The 19,698-nt window shown below is 40.8% G+C and overlaps 1 protein-coding gene across 1 annotated transcript in view; it reads left to right on the top strand.

Annotated features, from left to right (window-relative positions):
* The window catches only part of LOC128690364 (reelin), an 871,665-nt gene that overhangs the window by 672,272 nt on the left and 179,695 nt on the right, over positions 1-19,698 (top strand). Inside the window, exon 54 of the mRNA XM_070089797.1 lies at positions 9,529-9,614. Within this exon, the coding sequence (XP_069945898.1) occupies positions 9,529-9,614 (86 nt within the window). The remainder of the gene's footprint in view (positions 1-9,528; positions 9,615-19,698) is intronic.

The raw sequence follows: 19,698 nt of genomic DNA on the forward strand, positions 1-19,698 counted from the left end.
GGCACTCTTAGAGACATTTCTAGTGGTACTCCTAGTGGTAATCTTAGTGACACTCTTAGTGGTGTTCTTAGTGGCAATCTTAGTGGTGCTCTTGGTGGCACTCTTAGTGATACTCTTAGTGGTACGAAGAGTGATACTCTTACTGGCACTCTTAGTGACACTCTTAGTGGTACTTTTAGTGACAGTGACACTCTTATTGGTAATCTTAGTAGCACTATCTAGTGCCATTCTTAGTGGTACTTTCAGTGACACTCTTAGTGGTACTCTTAGTGACGCTAGTGACAGTGGCTCTCTTAGTGGCACTCTTATTGTCACTCTTAGTTACACTCTTAGTGGTACTCTTAGTGACACTCTTCGTGGCACTCATAGTAACACTCTTAGTGACACTCTTAGTGGCACTCTTAGTAACACTCTTAGTGACACTCTTAATGACACTCTTAATTACACTCTTAGTGGTACTCTTAGTGACAATCCTAATAGCAATCTTGGTAATACTCTTAGTGACACTTTTAATTGTACCCTTAGTGGTACTCTTAGCTACACTCTTAGTGACACTCTTAGTGGCGCTCTTAATGACAGTGGCACTCTTAGTGACTGTGAGGGAAAAGTTCAACATATAGGAGTAGCGAGCGAGTATATAGTGATGATAGTTTGATTGGCGATCAGTGTCTAGTTACCCCTATCCCCCCTTCCCTTTTCCACCCGGGAAGGTGACGTGTGGGGCTCCGACCAAATGGTAATCACTTGACTCGCAGCTCCCAGCACAACTCTTGGAATGTCAGCTCGGGTCATCTGGCAACCAAAGAAACACTGCTGAAGGAGACCAACTTTACCGAAGTTCTGGAACCTGCATACCTAAGTGTAGCCAACCCCAGGCAACTACCTGTCATCTTTGCAGTGGAGGAGAACCTGTGTTCCTATCATCTTGGACTATTCAAGGCTAGAGACTGTGAAGAACTAGTCGTTGGGTTGTCAACATCCGTGACACCCCCCCCCATCATCAGCAACGGCTACAATTTCTACAACCCGCGGTGTCAACAACACCAGACACCACAGTCTAACTGTACATATTAGCGTTGAATTCAGATATTATTTTTATATTTCATTTTCCATTTCTCTTTCAAGTAGGATAAAAATTCATAATTAATTGCTTTATATTTTCATTTCTAAATGATAAAGTGTTTATATTAGACTGTTATTATTCTTTTTCTGTTCATTAATTTTCCTGAGGAGGAGCCAGCCTTGGTAATACTGAAGTTGTTGGAGGAGCCAGGCTTGGTAATACTGAAGTTGTTGGAGGAGCCAACCGTGGTAATACTGAAGTTGTTGGAGGAGCCAACCTTGGTAATACTGAAGTTGTTGGAGGAGCCAGGCTTGGTAATACTGAAGTTGTTGGAGGAGCCAACCGTGGTAATACTGAAGTTGTTGGAGGAGCCAACCTTGGTAATACTGAAGTTGTTGGAGGAGCCAACCTTGGTAATACTGAAGTTGTTGGAGGAGCCAGGCTTGGTAATACTGAAGTTGTTGGAGGAGCCAACCGTGGTAATACTGAAGTTGTTGGAGGAGCCAACCTTGGTAATACTGAAGTTGTTGGAGGAGCCAGGCTTGGTAATACTGAAGTTGTTGGAGGAGCCAACCGTGGTAATACTGAAGTTGTTGGAGGAGCCAACCTTGGTAATACTGAAGTTGTTGGAGGAGCCAGCCTTGGTAATACTGAAGTTGTTGGAGGAGCCAGCCTTGGTAATACTGAAGTTGTTGGAGGAGCCAGGCTTGGTAATACTGAAGTTGTTGGAGGAGCCAACTTTGGTAATACTGAAGTTGTTGGAGGAGCCAACCTTGGTAATACTGAAGTTGTTGGAGGAGCCAGCCTTGGTAATACTGAAGTTGTTGGAGGAGCCAGCCTTGGTAATACTGAAGTTGTTGGAGGAGCCAGGCTTGGTAATACTGAAGTTGTTGGAGGAGCCAACTTTGGTAATACTGAAGTTGTTGGAGGAGCCAACCTTGGTAATACTGAAGTTGTTGGAGGAGCCAGCCTTGGTAATACTGAAGTTGTTGGAGGAGCCAGCCTTGGTAATACTGAAGTTGTTGGAGGAGCCAGGCTTGGTAATACTGAAGTTGTTGGAGGAGCCAACCTTGGTAATACTGAAGTTGTTGGAGGAGCCAACCTTGGTAATACTGAAGTTGTTGGAGGAGCCAGCCTTGGTAATACTGAAGTTGTTGGAGGAGCCAACCTTGGTAATACTGAAGTTGTTGGAGGAGCCAGCCTTGGTAATACTGAAGTTGTTGGAGGAGCCAACCTTGGTAATACTGAAGTTGTTGGAGGAGCCAACCTTGGTAATACTGAAGTTGTTGGAGGAGCCAACCTTGGTAATACTGAAGTTGTTGGAGGAGCCAACCTTGGTAATACTGAAGTTGTTGGAGGAGCCAACCTTGGTAATACTGAAGTTGTTGGAGGAGCCAGCCTTGGTAATACTGAAGTTGTTGGAGGAGCCAACCTTGGTAATACTGAAGTTGTTGGAGGAGCCAGCCTTGGTAATACTGAAGTTGTTGGAGGAGCCAACCTTGGTAATACTGAAGTTGTTGGAGGAGCCAGCCTTGGTAATACTGAAGTTGTTGGAGGAGCCAACCTTGGTAATACTGAAGTTGTTGGAGGAGCCAGGCTTGGTAATACTGAAGTTGTTGGAGGAGCCAACCTTGGTAATACTGAAGTTGTTGGAGGAGCCAGCCTTGGTAATACTGAAGTTGTTGGAGGAGCCAGCCTTGGTAATACTGAAGTTGTTGGAGGAGCCAGCCTTGGTAATACTGAAGTTGTTGGAGGAGCCAGCCTTGGTAATACTGAAGTTGTTGGAGGAGCCAGCCTTGGTAATACTGAAGTTGTTGGAGGAGCCAACCTTGGTAATACTGAAGTTGTTGGAGGAGCCAACCTTGGTAATACTGAAGTTGTTGGAGGAGCCAACCTTGGTAATACTGAAGTTGTTGGAGGAGCCAACCTTGGTAATACTGAAGTTGTTGGAGGAGCCAACCTTGGTAATACTGAAGTTGTTGGAGGAGCCAGCCTTGGTAATACTGAAGTTGTTGGAGGAGCCAACCTTGGTAATACTGAAGTTGTTGGAGGAGCCAGCCTTGGTAATACTGAAGTTGTTGGAGGAGCCAACCTTGGTAATACTGAAGTTGTTGGAGGAGCCAGCCTTGGTAATACTGAAGTTGTTGGAGGAGCCAACCTTGGTAATACTGAAGTTGTTGGAGGAGCCAGGCTTGGTAATACTGAAGTTGTTGGAGGAGCCAACCTTGGTAATACTGAAGTTGTTGGAGGAGCCAGCCTTGGTAATACTGAAGTTGTTGGAGGAGCCAACCTTGGTAATACTGAAGTTGTTGGAGGAGCCAACCTTGGTAATACTGAAGTTGTTGGAGGAGCCAACCTTGGTAATACTGAAGTTGTTGGAGGAGCCAGGCTTGGTAATACTGAAGTTGTTGGAGGAGCCAACCGTGGTAATACTGAAGTTGTTGGAGGAGCCAACCTTGGTAATACTGAAGTTGTTGGAGGAGCCAGGCTTGGTAATACTGAAGTTGTTGGAGGAGCCAACCGTGGTAATACTGAAGTTGTTGGAGGAGCCAACCTTGGTAATACTGAAGTTGTTGGAGGAGCCAGCCTTGGTAATACTGAAGTGGTTGGAGGAGCCAGCCTTGGTAATACTGAAGTTGTTGGAGGAGCCAGGCTTGGTAATACTGAAGTTGTTGGAGGAGCCAACTTTGGTAATACTGAAGTTGTTGGAGGAGCCAACCTTGGTAATACTGAAGTTGTTGGAGGAGCCAGCCTTGGTAATACTGAAGTGGTTGGAGGAGCCAGCCTTGGTAATACTGAAGTTGTTGGAGGAGCCAGGCTTGGTAATACTGAAGTTGTTGGAGGAGCCAACTTTGGTAATACTGAAGTTGTTGGAGGAGCCAACCTTGGTAATACTGAAGTTGTTGGAGGAGCCAGCCTTGGTAATACTGAAGTTGTTGGAGGAGCCAGCCTTGGTAATACTGAAGTTGTTGGAGGAGCCAGGCTTGGTAATACTGAAGTTGTTGGAGGAGCCAACCTTGGTAATACTGAAGTTGTTGGAGGAGCCAACCTTGGTAATACTGAAGTTGTTGGAGGAGCCAGCCTTGGTAATACTGAAGTTGTTGGAGGAGCCAACCTTGGTAATACTGAAGTTGTTGGAGGAGCCAGCCTTGGTAATACTGAAGTTGTTGGAGGAGCCAACCTTGGTAATACTGAAGTTGTTGGAGGAGCCAACCTTGGTAATACTGAAGTTGTTGGAGGAGCCAACCTTGGTAATACTGAAGTTGTTGGAGGAGCCAACCTTGGTAATACTGAAGTTGTTGGAGGAGCCAACCTTGGTAATACTGAAGTTGTTGGAGGAGCCAGCCTTGGTAATACTGAAGTTGTTGGAGGAGCCAACCTTGGTAATACTGAAGTTGTTGGAGGAGCCAGCCTTGGTAATACTGAAGTTGTTGGAGGAGCCAACCTTGGTAATACTGAAGTTGTTGGAGGAGCCAGCCTTGGTAATACTGAAGTTGTTGGAGGAGCCAACCTTGGTAATACTGAAGTTGTTGGAGGAGCCAGGCTTGGTAATACTGAAGTTGTTGGAGGAGCCAACCTTGGTAATACTGAAGTTGTTGGAGGAGCCAGCCTTGGTAATACTGAAGTTGTTGGAGGAGCCAGCCTTGGTAATACTGAAGTTGTTGGAGGAGCCAGCCTTGGTAATACTGAAGTTGTTGGAGGAGCCAGCCTTGGTAATACTGAAGTTGTTGGAGGAGCCAGCCTTGGTAATACTGAAGTTGTTGGAGGAGCCAACCTTGGTAATACTGAAGTTGTTAGAGGAGCCAACCTTGGTAATACTGAAGTTGTTGGAGGAGCCAACCTTGGTAATACTGAAGTTGTTGGAGGAGCCAACCTTGGTAATACTGAAGTTGTTGGAGGAGCCAACCTTGGTAATACTGAAGTTGTTGGAGGAGCCAGCCTTGGTAATACTGAAGTTGTTGGAGGAGCCAACCTTGGTAATACTGAAGTTGTTGGAGGAGCCAGCCTTGGTAATACTGAAGTTGTTGGAGGAGCCAACCTTGGTAATACTGAAGTTGTTGGAGGAGCCAGCCTTGGTAATACTGAAGTTGTTGGAGGAGCCAACCTTGGTAATACTGAAGTTGTTGGAGGAGCCAGGCTTGGTAATACTGAAGTTGTTGGAGGAGCCAACCTTGGTAATACTGAAGTTGTTGGAGGAGCCAGCCTTGGTAATACTGAAGTTGTTGGAGGAGCCAACCTTGGTAATACTGAAGTTGTTGGAGGAGCCAACCTTGGTAATACTGAAGTTGTTGGAGGAGCCAACCTTGGTAATACTGAAGTTGTTGGAGGAGCCAGCCTTGGTAATACTGAAGTTGTTGGAGGAGCCAGCCTTGGTAATACTGAAGTTGTTGGAGGAGCCAGCCTTGGTAATACTGAAGTTGTTGGAGGAGCCAGCCTTGGTAATACTGAAGTGGTTGGAGGAGCCAGCCTTGGTAATACTGAAGTGGTTGGAGGAGCCAGCCTTGGTAATACTGAAGTGGTTGGAGGAGCCAGCCTTGGTAATACTGAAGTTGTTGGAGGAGCCAGCCTTGGTAATACTGAAGTGGTTGGAGGAGCCAGCCTTGGTAATACTGAAGTGGTTACAGTGCTGAGTAAGCCTTCACAGTGGCACTCTTAGTGGCACTCTTACTGACGCTCTTAGTGACAGTGATACTTAGCGGCACTCTTAGTGGCACTCTTAACTGTACTCTTATTAGGAATCTTAGTTGTACTCTTAGTCGCACTCTTAATGGCACTCTTAGTGACGCTCTTAGTGACAGTGGCATTCTTACTGACAGTGATACTCTTAGTGGTACTCTTAGTAGCACTCTTAATTGTACTCTTATTAGTAATCTTAGTGGTACTCTTTGGGTCACTCTTAATTGTACTCTTATTAGTAATCTTAGTGGTACTCTTTGGGTCACTCTTAATTGTACTCTTATTAGTAATCTTAGTGGTACTCTTTGGGTCACTCTTAATTGTGCTCTTATTAGCAATCTTAGTGGTCCTCTTAGTGTCACTCTTAATTGTGCTCTTATTAGCAATCTTAGTGACATTTTTAGTGTTAGTAACACTTTTAGTGAGTTAGTAACACTCATAATGAGTTATTGAGACTCTTAGTGAGTTAGTTACACTCTTAGTGAGTTAGTAACTCTCTTAACGAGTTATTGACACTCTTAGTGAGTTAGTAACACACTTAGCGAGTTATTGACACTCTTAGTGAGTTAGTTACACTCTTAGTGAGTTAGTAACACTCTTAGTGATTTATTGACACTCTTTATGAGTTAGTAACACTCTTAACGAGTTATTGACACTCTTAGTGAGTTAATAGCACTCCTAATGAGTTATTGACACTCTTGGTGAGTTAGTAACACTCTTAGTGAGTTAGTAACATTCTTAGTGGGTTAGAACACTCTTAGTGAGTTAGTAACACTCTTAATGAGTTATCGACAGTCTTAGTAAGTAACACTCTTAACGAGTTATTGACACTCTTAGTGAGTTAGTAACACTCTTAACGAGTTATTGACACTCTTAGTGAGTTAGTAACACACTTAGCGAGTTATTGACAGTCTTAGTGAGTTAGTAACACTCTTAGTGAGTTATTGACACTCTTAGTGAGTTATTAACACTCTTAGTGAGTTATTGACACTCTTAGTGAGTAAGTAACACTCTTAGTGAGTAAGTAACACTCTTAGTGAATTAGTAACAGTCTTAGTGTTAATAACACTCTTAATGAGTTGGTAACACTCTTAGTTATAGTAACACTCTTAGTGAGTGAGTGACACTCTTACTGTTAGTAACACTCATAGTAACACTTTTAGTGTTAGTAACACTCTCAGTAAGTTAGTGACACTCTTAGTGTTAGTGACACTGTTAGTGTTAATGACACTCATACTGTTTGTAATACTCAGTAAATTAGTAACACTCTTAGTATTAGTGACATTCTCAGTAAGTTATTGACAGTGTTAGTGACACTCAAAGTAAGTTAATGACACTCTTAGTAAGTTAGTGACACTCAAAGTAGTTAGTGACACTCTTAGTGAGTGAGATTCTTAGTGTTAGTGACACTCTTAGTGACACTCTTAGTGTTAGCGACACTTACAGTAAGTTAGTGACACTCTCAGTAAGTTAGTGACACTCATCGTAAGTTAGTGACCCTCGTAGTAAGTTAGTGACACTCATAGTAAGTTAGTGACCCTCGTAGTAAGTTAGTGACACTCATAGTAAGTTAGTAACACTCTCAGTAAGTTAGTGACACACTAAGTGTTACTAACACTGTGCAGGAATCAACAAGGTACAGTCCATCTGAGCTAATCCTCGAGGTACGAGGTCCTCTGCGAGTACTCAAAAGAGGAAGTTGATTTTTCCTAAGGGTTCGGGCTTAATTGGGCAGTTGGACTTGACTTGGCCTGGGTTATGACAACGGTAACAGGTTACCTCGTACCTTAATTTGGCTCCCTGTTGATTCTGTGACTGGCGCCACTCGGGGTATTGATGTCGTTGTTCACCAGGTTGGCAGCAAGTTTGATGTCGTTGCTCACTAGACGACTTAGTTGGTTGGCGTCGTTGTTCACTTTCGGCCTGCCACTTCGTCCTCCAGTCAGGGACTCGTCCATGACGATCTCTATTCATGCTAGGCTGTTGGGAACATCTTAGATCACTATGGAACATTTTAGATCACTATGGAACATCTTAGATCACTATGGAACATCTTAGATCACTATGGAACATCTTAGATCACTATGGGACATCTTAGATCACTATGGGACATCTTAGATCACTATGGGACATCTTAGATCACTATGGGACATCTTAGATCACTATGGAACATCTTAGATCACTATGGAACATCTTAGATCACTATGGAACATCTTAGATCACTATGGAACATCTTAGATCACTATGGAACATTTTAGATCACTATGGAACATTTTAGATCACTATGGAACATCTTAGATCACTATGGAACATCTTAGATCACTATGGGACATCTTAGATCACTATGGGACATCTTAGATCACTATGGGACATCTTAGATCATTATGGGACATTTTAGATCACTATGGGACATCTTAGATCACTATGGAACATTTTAGATCACTATGGAACATCTTAGATCACTATGGAACATCTTAGATCACTATGGAACATTTTAGATCACTATGGAACATCTTAGATCACTATGGAACATCTTAGATCACTATGGGACATCTTAGATCACTATGGAACATCTTAGATCACTATGGAACATCTTAGATCACTATGGAACATTTTAGATCACTATGGAACATCTTAGATCACTATGGAACATCTTAGATCACTATGGAACATCTTAGATCACTATGGAACATTTTAGATCACTATGGAACATCTTAGATCACTATGGAACATCTTAGATCACTATGGAACATTTTAGATCACTATGGAACATCTTAGATCACTATGGAACATCTTAGATCACTATGGGACATTTTAGACCATGTCTAACATTATAGACCACTAGGGAACATCTTAGACCACTATGGAATCTCTTCTGTCTCCTCGGTTTTTTGCTTTTCACAGTTTTATCATGTTGTCTTCTTCCCACTCAACATAAATTTGTACATTTTTTTGAAGGTATTAGAGATGAGATGATAAAGAAGGAGGAGAATTATAGAAGGAGACAACAAAGAAGTTTAACCATTTTAAGTGTTGTTTTGAGAGTGTTAATTTGAGACTATTGTTTTAAGAGTGTTGTTTTAAGAGTGTTGTTTTAAGAGTGTTGTTTTAAGAGTGTTGTTTTAAGAGTGTTGTTTTAAGAGTGCTGTTTTAAGAGTGTTGTTTTAAAAGTGTTGTTTTAAGAGTATTGTTTTAAGAGTGCTGTTTTAAGAGTGTTGTTTTAAGAGTGCTGTTTTAAGAGTGTTGTTTTAAGAGTGTTGTTTTAAGAGTGTTGTTTTAAGAGTATTGTTTTAAAAGTGTTGTTTTAAGAGTGTTGTTTTAAGAGTGCTGTTTTAAGAGTGTTGTTTTAAGAGTGTTGTTTTAAGAGTGTTGTTTTAAGAGTGTTGTTTTAAGAGTGTTGTTTTAAGAGTGTTGTTTTAAGAGTATTGTTTTAAAAGTGTTCTTTTAAGAGTGTTGTTTTAAGAGTGCTGTTTTAAGAGTGTTGTTTTAAGAGTGTTGTTTTAAGAGTGTTGTTTTAAGAGTGTTGTTTTAAGAGTGTTGTTTTAAGAGTGTTGTTTTAAGAGTGTTGTTTTAAGAGTGTTGTTTTAAGAGTGTTGTTTTAAGAGTGTTGTTTTAAGAGTGTTGTTTTAAGAGTATTGTTTTAAGAGTGTTGTTTTAAGAGTGTTGTTTTAAGAGTGTTGTTTTAAGAGTGTTGTTTTAAGAGTATTGTTTTAAGAGTGTTGTTTTAAGAGTGTGTTGGTTGAAGTGTGTTGAATCGTTGATTATGATGTTGTGTTCTTATGTTTCAGACACTTACTGTGGCCACCAGCTGGCCATGCATGTGATGATGTCCACACCCTCAGAACCTGCCTTGGTTCAGACCACAGACCTGCAGGTACGTGTACACACACACACACGAAAATTTTTATTTAATTAATAAAGGGGGGGGTAATGGCGGCATGAGAAGCTCTCTGAGTGAAATGAAACTGGAAAGTAACTGAGAGGTAAAAATATGAAATAAATAATGGAGATAACAGTCAAAGTGTCAAGAGACAAAGGAAAATTTCTTGCCAAACACAAATAAAAAAAGCAGGAAAAATAAAGAGAATCAATTATTTAATCATGAATGCATATAGGCCGACAGGAGGAGCAAGAGGTCCTGGAAAAATGTATTGGGCAAATCAAAGCGCAAAGGAGGAGAGGTGGAACACGTGAGACTGAGAAGGGAAACTGAGAGACAATATGTAAATGATGCAGTATTAAAGACCATAACTGAACCAAAGTAATTCCTCAGCTGCACGAGGGGAAAATTGATGACTGTTAAAGACCAAATGATGAGGATGAGGAAGGAACGCTGAGGGAGAAAGGCAAAGATAGGTGACAGGCTAAGCAAAACACTCAAAGAAAGCTTCACAGACTGGTCAGCAGTGTTGCAGAGTATCAACACAGCACAAGAAGTGTTCACACTAGGCAGTGATCAGCAGTGTTGCAGAGTATCAACACAGCACAAGAAGTGTTCACACTAGGCAGTGATCAGCAGTGTTGCAGTGTATCAACACAGCACAAGAAGTGTTCACACTATGCAGTGATCAGCAGTGTTGCAGAGTATCAACACAGCACAAGAAGTGTTCACACTATGCAGTGATCAGCAGTGTTGCAGAGTATCAACACAGCACAAGAAGTGTTCACACTAGGCAGTGATCAGCAGTGTTGCAGAGTATCAACACAGCACAAGAAGTGTTCACACTATGCAGTGATCAGCAGTGTTGCAGAGTATCAACACAGCACAAGAAGTGTTCACACTAGGCAGTGATCAGCAGTGTTGCAGTGAATCAACACAGCACAAGAAGTGTTCACACTAGGCAGTGATCAGCAGTGTTGCAGTGAATCAACACAGCACAAGAAGTGTTCACACTAGGCAGTGAACTGGATGTAAAAAGAAAATGGGACCAAAGAATATATCTCCATTGGCACTGAGAGAAGACCATAACACTGTAACATTAAATATCCAACATATTCAACTAATATCTCTAATTAGGACGACTGTCAGAATATAAGAAAAATGCAAATATGGTCTCCGTATATTAAGAGGACGACATAAAGGAGACACTGAATTATTGGCCGGTATCTTCAGTGTTTATACTCACTGTCAAGACTCCTGGAGAAGATGGTAAGGAAAAGAATATTAGGAAACTTGCAAACAACAATATACAATAAACAAGTCTACAAGTATATTAACGAAGATAATATATATATATATATATATATATATATATATATATATATATATATATATATATATATATATATATATATATATATATTGTGTGTGTGTAATCACCAAGTAGTACTCACCTAGTTGGGGTTGCAAGGATCGAGTCCAAGCTCCTGGCCCCGCCTCTTCACTGGTCGCTACTAGGTCACTCTCCCTGAACCATGAGCTTTATCGTACCTCTGCTTAAAGCTATGTATGGATCCTGCCTCCACTACATCGCTTCCCAAACGATTCCACTTCCTGACTACTCTGTGGCTGAAGAAATACTTCCTAACATCCCTGTGATTCATCTGTGTCTTCAACTTCCAACTGTGTCCCCTTGTTGCTGTGTCCCATCTCTGGAACATCCTGTCTTTGTCCACCTTGTTAATTCCTCTCAATATTTTGTAAGTCGTTATCATGTCCCCCCTATCTCTCCTATCCTCCAGTTTCGTCAGGTTGATTTCCCTTAACCTCTCCTCGTATTACATACCTCTTAGCTCTGGGACTAGTCTTGTTGCAAACCTTTGCACTTTCTCTAGTTTCTTTACTTGCTTGGCTAGGTGTGGGTTCCAAACTGGTGCCGCATACTCCAATATGGGCCTAACGTATACGGTGTACAGGGTCCTGAACGATTCCTTATTAAGATGTCGGAAAGCTGTTCTGAGGTTTGCCAGGCGCCCATATGCTGCAGCAGTTATTTGGTTGATGTGCGCTTCATACAATCATCTGACGAAACAGAATGTAACTTACAATATAGTTCAGAGGACAGTTCACCACAGGAACTAAGTCACACATTAACGATAGGTCCCAAGACCTACACATCCGAGTACTGCTCAACGCCAGTAATCTGCCCAGTGTCTCCAATAAAGTCTCCTCCAGAGACAATCCAGTAGACTTCTCCCGAGCTCTGCACACAGGCCAGAGCTCTGCCAGTCTCTCGGCTGTTGGGAGTTCTGTGCACAGGCCAGAGGTCTGCCCGAATCTCCCTTGCTCAGCTGTTCCTTAAGCTTATGTTATCCTCAAAGTACCCCCACACAATGGGATGTGCACCACGTGTTTTGACCTGACGCCAGTGACGAACAAAGGACATGAGACTTAAGCCGAAAGGCGTGTCTGACAGTTATTTGCCAAGGCAAGGTGTTGATCATTTATTTGGTTAAATTTGGTCTCCCTGAGCGATCTCACAAGCATAGTGTACTAAATCATAGTGTGGATGTCTCTGGGCAGGGAGTAGAATGAAATTAGCTCAGAGGCGTCCACATCACCGTATGTCTTTCGATGGTGGGTACAACATTTTGTCTTGCTAGATGCGCCATTGTTAAAAATTGTGTGGTCTAGTGGTCTAAGGCGTCATGCATTTTCGCTCACCATGAGACGGGTCAAAGCAACATGGGTTCGAATCCTTGGCTAGTGCAGTGTTGTTATTGATCAATACCACTCGTTCGTGGTCACAATAATATATTATATATATATATATATATATATATATATATATATATATATATATATATATATATATATATATATATATATATATATATATATATATATATATATATATATATATATATATATATATATATATATATATATATGTCGTGCCGAATAGGCAGAACTTGCGATCTTGGCTTAAATAGCAACGTTCATCTTGCCATATAGGACAAGTGAAAATTTGTGTATGCAATAATTTCGCCAAAATCATTCTGAACCTAACGAAAAAAATATATTTCACTGTGTTTATTTAGTATTAAATTATTGTAAACAAATCTAAAATATATATAGTTGGGTTAGGCTAAAATAAATTGTTCTTATTATAATAAGGTTAGGTAAGTTTTCTAAGATTCTTTTGGTGCAAAATTAAATTTTTTTACATTAACATTAATGAAAAAAATATATCTGTAAACGCATAAGAGAAATTTTTAGAAAGGACTTAATTTTAAATGAGTTCTTGCTAATTGACCAATTTTACATATTCGGCACGACATATATATATATATATATATATATATATATATATATATATATATATATATATATATATATATATATATACAGTGATCCCCCACTTTTCGTAGTTCCCGGCAATCGTAAAATTCGCCAATCATAGAAGTATTTTCATATAAACATGGACTCGCTTTTCATAGGTTGACTCGCGAGTCGTAGTTCGTCCGGGACGCGTACCCACGGCGTGAGCCAGGGTGGCAGCCAGTCTGAGATTATTTACCAGTGAGCGAAGGTCCCCTCACGTGCTCCAGCGAAATATTTCATAATATTCCATTTATTTTAGTGCTTGCAAGTACTAAATAAGCTACCATGACTCCAAAGAAAGCTCGTAGTGCCAAGCCTGTGGTAAAGAAGGTGAGAAATACGATTGAATTTAAGAAAACCATCATTGAACAATATGAAAGTGGTACAAGTGTGGCCGAACTGTCTAGGATGTATAAGAAACCCTACACAACCTTATGTTCCATAGTGGCCAAGAAAAATGAAATAAAGGATGCTGTTGTTGCAAAGGGAGTAACTATGCTGACAAAAATGAGATCACCAGTACTGGAAGAGGTTGAGAAGTTATTATTGGTGTGGATAAATGAGAAACAATTAGCAGGAGATACTCTTATGACTTCGTTTATCTGTGAAAAGGCTAGGCAGTTGCATGAAGATTTGGTAAAGAAATTGCCTGCAAATAGTGGTGAAGTGAGTGAATTTAAGGCCAGCAAAGGCTGGTTTGAGAGATTTAAGAACCATACTGGCATACACAGTGTGGTAAGGCATGGTGAGGCTGCCAGTTCGGACCAGAAGGTGGCTGGAAAATATGTGCATGAATTCCAGAAGTACATAGAGGCTGAAGGACTGCCTGAACAAGTGTTCAATTGTGACGAAACAGGCCTCTTTTGGAAGAAAATGCCAAAGAGGTCCTTCATTACACAAGAGGAAAAGGCAATGCCAGGACACAAGCCTATGAAAGACAGGCTGACGCTAATGTTCTGTGTTGATGCTAGTGTACCATTCTGAAAATCCCAGAGTGTTCAGGAAAAACAATGTTATGAAGAGTAAATTGTGTGTGTTTTGGAAATCTAATAGTAAGGCATGGGTCACGAGGGAAATTTTCGTCGAGTGGTTCAATGAAGTGTTTGGCCCTAGTGTGAAGGAGTATCTCCTGGAAAAGAAATTGGATCTCAAGTGCCTGCTAGTAATGGACAATGCTCCTGCTCATCCTCCAAACTTGGATGATCTAATTTTCGAGGAGTTTGGGTTCATCACAGTAAAGTTCTTGCCCCCGAATACCACTCCTCTCCTCCAACCCATGGACCAGCAGGTTATTGCAAACTTTAAAAAACTACACAAAAGCAATGTTTCACAGGTGCTTGACTGTGACCACAGACACTCACTTGACCCTAAGGGAATTTTGGAGAGAACACTTCAGCATCCTCCACTGCATAACCCTTATAGGTATGGCTTGGGAGGGAGTGACTACCAGGACTTTGAACTCTGCCTGGAGAAAATTGTGGCCAGATTGTGTCGACAAGAGGGATTTTGAGGAATTTGGGACTGACCCTAATGAGCCTATGTCTGTTGTAAAATCAATTGTGGCACTGGGGAGTTCCATGGGGTTGGATGTGAGTTTGGAGGATGTGGAAGAATTGGTGGAAGACCACAATGAAGAGCTCACCACTGAGGAGCTGCAATGGCTTCAGCAGGAAGAGCAACACATCGCAGCTCAGAATCTTGCTGCAGAGGAGGAGGAAGAGAGATGGAAGAAGGTGCCTTCTTCAGAAATTAAAGAGATTTTTACTATGTGGGGTAAGATGGAAAGCTTTATGGAGAAACATCACCCTAACAAGGTTGTTGCAAGCCAGGTTGGCAACATGTACAGTGACAAAGTCTTGGGCCATTTTAGGGAAGTGTTAAAGAGACGCCAGAAACAGAGCTCTCTCCAGTTATTTTGTGAGACAGGACTCCAGTGACTCTCAAGGTGGTCCTAGTGGCATTAAGAAACAGAGAAGAGAAACAACCCCAGAAAAGCAAATGGTACCTGAGGTGTTGATGGAAGGGGATTCCCCTTCCAAACTATAAACAATCCACTCTCTCTCCTCCTCCAGTCTCCCATACACTAAGAAGAATCTCCAATAAAGGTAAGTGTTATGCTGTTAATGTTTCATTCATCATTTCCCATTGTATTGTTTATCTACTACATGTATATTTCATGTTAAAAAAATTTTTGTTTTAATACTTCTGGGTGTCAGGAACGGATTAATTGTATTTACATTATTTCTTATGGGGAAAATTGATTCGTAAATCGTAAATTTCGTTTATAGTAACGGCTCCAGGAACTGATTAATTAATTACGAACAACGAGGGCCCACTGTATATATATATATATATATATATATATATATATATATATATATATATATATATATATATATATATATATATATATATATATATATATATATATAAAGATATATTCACTGCTTGTTGAGGCAGGTATTCAAACAGGATGACGCTGAAATTAATCCTTGAGATACCACTGCCACAAGTGACCTCGGGCCAAGACAGAAAACACATAGTTACGTGCTGTGTGCTTGGTTCTTTGTAGGATCGCTGGCTCAGGTGGTAAGGTCGTGCGTACATTGTGCTGTCTCTGGAGGCGGTATAAGATTCGTAGGGTCGAGTCCTGGCCTGCCGCAGTTTGTAAATGATTTAAAATCACTTGTTTCGTGATTTCATTAATATATATATATATATATATATATATATATATATATATATATATATATATATATATATATATATATATATATATATATATATGTCGTGCCGAATAGGCAGAACTTGCGATCTTGGCTTAAATAGCAACGCTCACCTTGCCATATAGGACAAGTGAAAATTTGTGTATGCAATAATTTTGCCAAAATCATTCTGAAAGTAACGAAAAAAAATATATTTCACTCTGTTTATTTTTTATTAAATTACTGTAAACAAATGTAAAATATATTTAGTTGGGTTAGGCTAAAATAAATTGTTCTTGTTATAATAAGGTTAGGTAAGTTTTCTAAGATTCTTTTGGTGCAAAATTAAAAAATTTTACATTAACATTAATGAAAAAAATTTATCTTTAAACGTATAAGAGAAAATTTTAGAACGGACTTAATTTTAAATGAGTTCTTATTAATTGTCCAGTTTTACATATTCGGCACGACATATATATATATATATATATATATATATATATATATATATATATATATATATATATATATATATATATATATATATATATATATATATATATATATATATATATATGTCGTGCCGAATATGTAAAACTGGACAATTAATAAGAACTCATTTAAAATTAAGTCCGTTCTAAAATTTTTTAGAACGGACTTAATTTTAAATGAGTTCTTATTAATTGTCCAGTTTTACATATTCGGCACGACATATATATATATATATATATATATATATATATATATATATATATATATATATATATATATATATATATATATATATATATATATATATATATATATATGCAAAACAACCACTGTGAAAGAATAAAGAAATTCCAAGCGCTTTCGTGATTACTCACATTATCAAGGAACTATGAAAGTAAAGCATCAAAGGAAGGTATATAAGGGGTGTAGCCAACACCTCACTATCACATCCCACAACAGTTAAACACCTGACGCGCGACTCATAAGAAAGGGAACACTGCAGCAGGCCCGCTGGCCCAACTAGACAGGTCCTTCACACAACCCACCAACAAACTATTCTACCCAAGAATTAAGAATTTTAAAATTTATTATTTGTCCAATGTATTATTAAATTCTTCCCAAATTCTGTTAATTATAAATTGATCCAATTTATATAAACCAAAGGAAATATTCATATTATTGTCAAAACTGCTTTTTATGAAACAGGAATATAATTGAATCTTGTTTCATAAAAAGCAGTTTTGACAATAATATGAATATTTCCTTTGGTTTATATAAATTAGATCCATTTATAATTAATAGAATTTGGGAAGAATTTAATAATACATTGGACAAATAATAAATTTTAAAATTCTTAATTCTTGGGTAGAATAGTTTGTTGGTGGGTTGTGTGAAGGACCTGTCTAGTTGGGCCAGTGGGCCTGCTGCAGTGTTCCCTTTCTTATGAGTCGCGCGTCAGGTGTTGCTTTGTTGTGGGATGTGATAGTGAGGTGTGGGCTAGACCCTTTATATACCTTCCTTTGATGCATTACTTTCATTGTTCCTTGATAATGTGAGTAGTCACGAAAGCGCTTGGAATTTCTCTTTTCTTTCACAGTGGTTGTTTTACACACACACACACACACACACACACACACACACACACACACACACACACACACAAGGATGGAACCAGCAGAGGTCAGTCAGAGCAGAACAGAACAGCAAGGGCAAGCACACACACAACTATTCTCAGAACCATACAACCTATCACACCATCCCAACACACACTACAGTCCATACCCACAGCCCCCACCCAACACCGAGCTATAGAATCCCACAGTATGTCACCAGGTCTCCCACCCTCACAGGCCCCCCAAACCACAGTGTTGGAAAGGAAACTGAAGGTATGGTACACAAATGCTGATGGAATAACAAATAAGTGGGAGGAGTGGCATGAAAGAGTCAAAGAAGCATCACCGGACATCATAGCTCTCACAGAAACCAAGCTTACAGGTATGATAACAGATGCCATCTTTCCAACGGGATACCAAATCCTGAGGAAAGACAGAGGGAACAGGGGGGGTGGAGGAGTGGCATTGCTGATCAAAAATCGCTGGAATTTTGATGAGCTGGAGAGAGGAGACAGCGGAGAAGAAAGTGATTACATAGCGGGAACGCTTCACTCTGGAGGTCCCAAGGTGGTAATAGCAGTGATGTATAACCCACTGCAGAACAGCAGGAGGCCAAGGCAAGAGTACGACGAGAGCAATAGAGCGATGGTTGACACACTGGCTAGAGTGACCAGAAGAGCTCATGCATGCAGGGCAAAGCTCCTGATCATGGGTGACTTTAACCACAAGGAGATCGATTGGGAGAACTTGGACCCACATGGGGGCCAAGATACATGGAGGGCTAAGATGATGGAGGTGGTACTGGAAAACTTCATGTGCCAACACGTAAGGGACACTACAAGAGAGAGAGGAGAGGACGAACCAGCAAGGCTGGACTTAGTATTCACCTTGAGTAGTGCAGATATCGAGGACATCACATATGAAAGACCCCTTGGGGCCAGTGACCATGTGGTTTTAAGCTTCGAATACACAGTAGAGCTACAAGTGGAGGGAGAAGCAGGAAGGCCAGGACGAATGAAACCAAACTACAAGAAAGGGGACTACATAGGAATGAGGAACTTCCTGAACGGGGTTCAGTGGGACAGAGAACTGGCAGGGAAGCCAGTTAATGAGATGATGGAATATGTAGCAACAAAATGCAAGGAGGCTGAGGAGAGGTTTGTACCCAAGGGTAACAGGAATAATGAAAAAGCTAGGATGAGCCCATGGTTTACCCAAAGGTGCAGGGAGGCAAAAACCAAGTGTGCTAGGGAGTGGAAGAAATATAGAAGGCAAAGGACCCAGGAGAATAAGGAGAGCAGTCGTAGAGCCAGAAACGAATATGCACAGATAAGAAGGGAGGCCCAAAGACAATATGAAAATGACATAGCAGCGAAAGCCAAATCTGACCCGAAACTGTTGTACAGCCACATCAGGAGGAAAACAACAGTCAAGGACCAGGTAATCAGGCTAAGGAAGGAAGGAGGAGAGACAACAAGAAATGACCGTGAAGTATGTGAGGAACTCAACAAGAGATTCAAAGAAGTGTTCACAGAGGAGACAGAAGGGACTCCAGAAAGATGGAGAGGTGGGGCACACCACCATGTGCTGGACACAGTGCACACAACCGAGGAAGAAGTGAAGAGGCTTCTGAGTGAGCTAGATACCTCAAAGGCAATGGGGCCAGATAACATCTCCCCATGGGTATTGAGAGAGGGAGCAGAGGCGCTCTATGTTCCCCTAACAACAATATTCAATACATCTATCGAAACAGGGAGATTGCCTGAGGCATGGAAGACAGCAAATGTAGTCCCAATCTTTAAAAAAGGAGACAGACATGAAGCATTAAACTACAGACCAGTGTCACTGACATGTATAGTATGCAAAATCATGGAGAAGATTTTCAGGAGAAGAGTGGTGGAACACCTAGAAAGGAACGATCTCATCAACAGCAGCCAACATGGTTTCAGGGACGGGAAATCCTGTGTCACAAACCTACTGGAGTACTATGACACGGTGACAGCACTAAGACAAGAGAGAGAGGGGTGGGTTGATTGCATTTTCTTGGACTGCAAGAAGGCGTTTGACACAGTTCCACACAAGAGATTGGTGCAAAAACTGGAGGACCAAGCAGGGATAACAGGGAACGCACTACAATGGATCAGGGAATACTTGACAGGAAGACAGCAGCGAGTCATGGTACGTGGCGAGGTGTCAGAGTGGGCACCTGTGACCAGCGGGGTCCCACAGGGGTCAGTCCTAGGACCAGTGCTGTTTCTGGTATTTGTGAACGACATGACGGAAGGAATAGACTCTGAGGTGTCCCTGTTTGCAGATGACGTGAAGTTGATGAGAAGAATTCACTCGATCGAAGACCAGGCAGAACTACAAAGGGATCTGGACAGG

Source organism: Cherax quadricarinatus, chromosome 29 (genome assembly GCF_038502225.1).
Source record: "Cherax quadricarinatus isolate ZL_2023a chromosome 29, ASM3850222v1, whole genome shotgun sequence".
In the NCBI taxonomy this organism is placed as follows: domain Eukaryota; kingdom Metazoa; phylum Arthropoda; class Malacostraca; order Decapoda; family Parastacidae; genus Cherax; species Cherax quadricarinatus.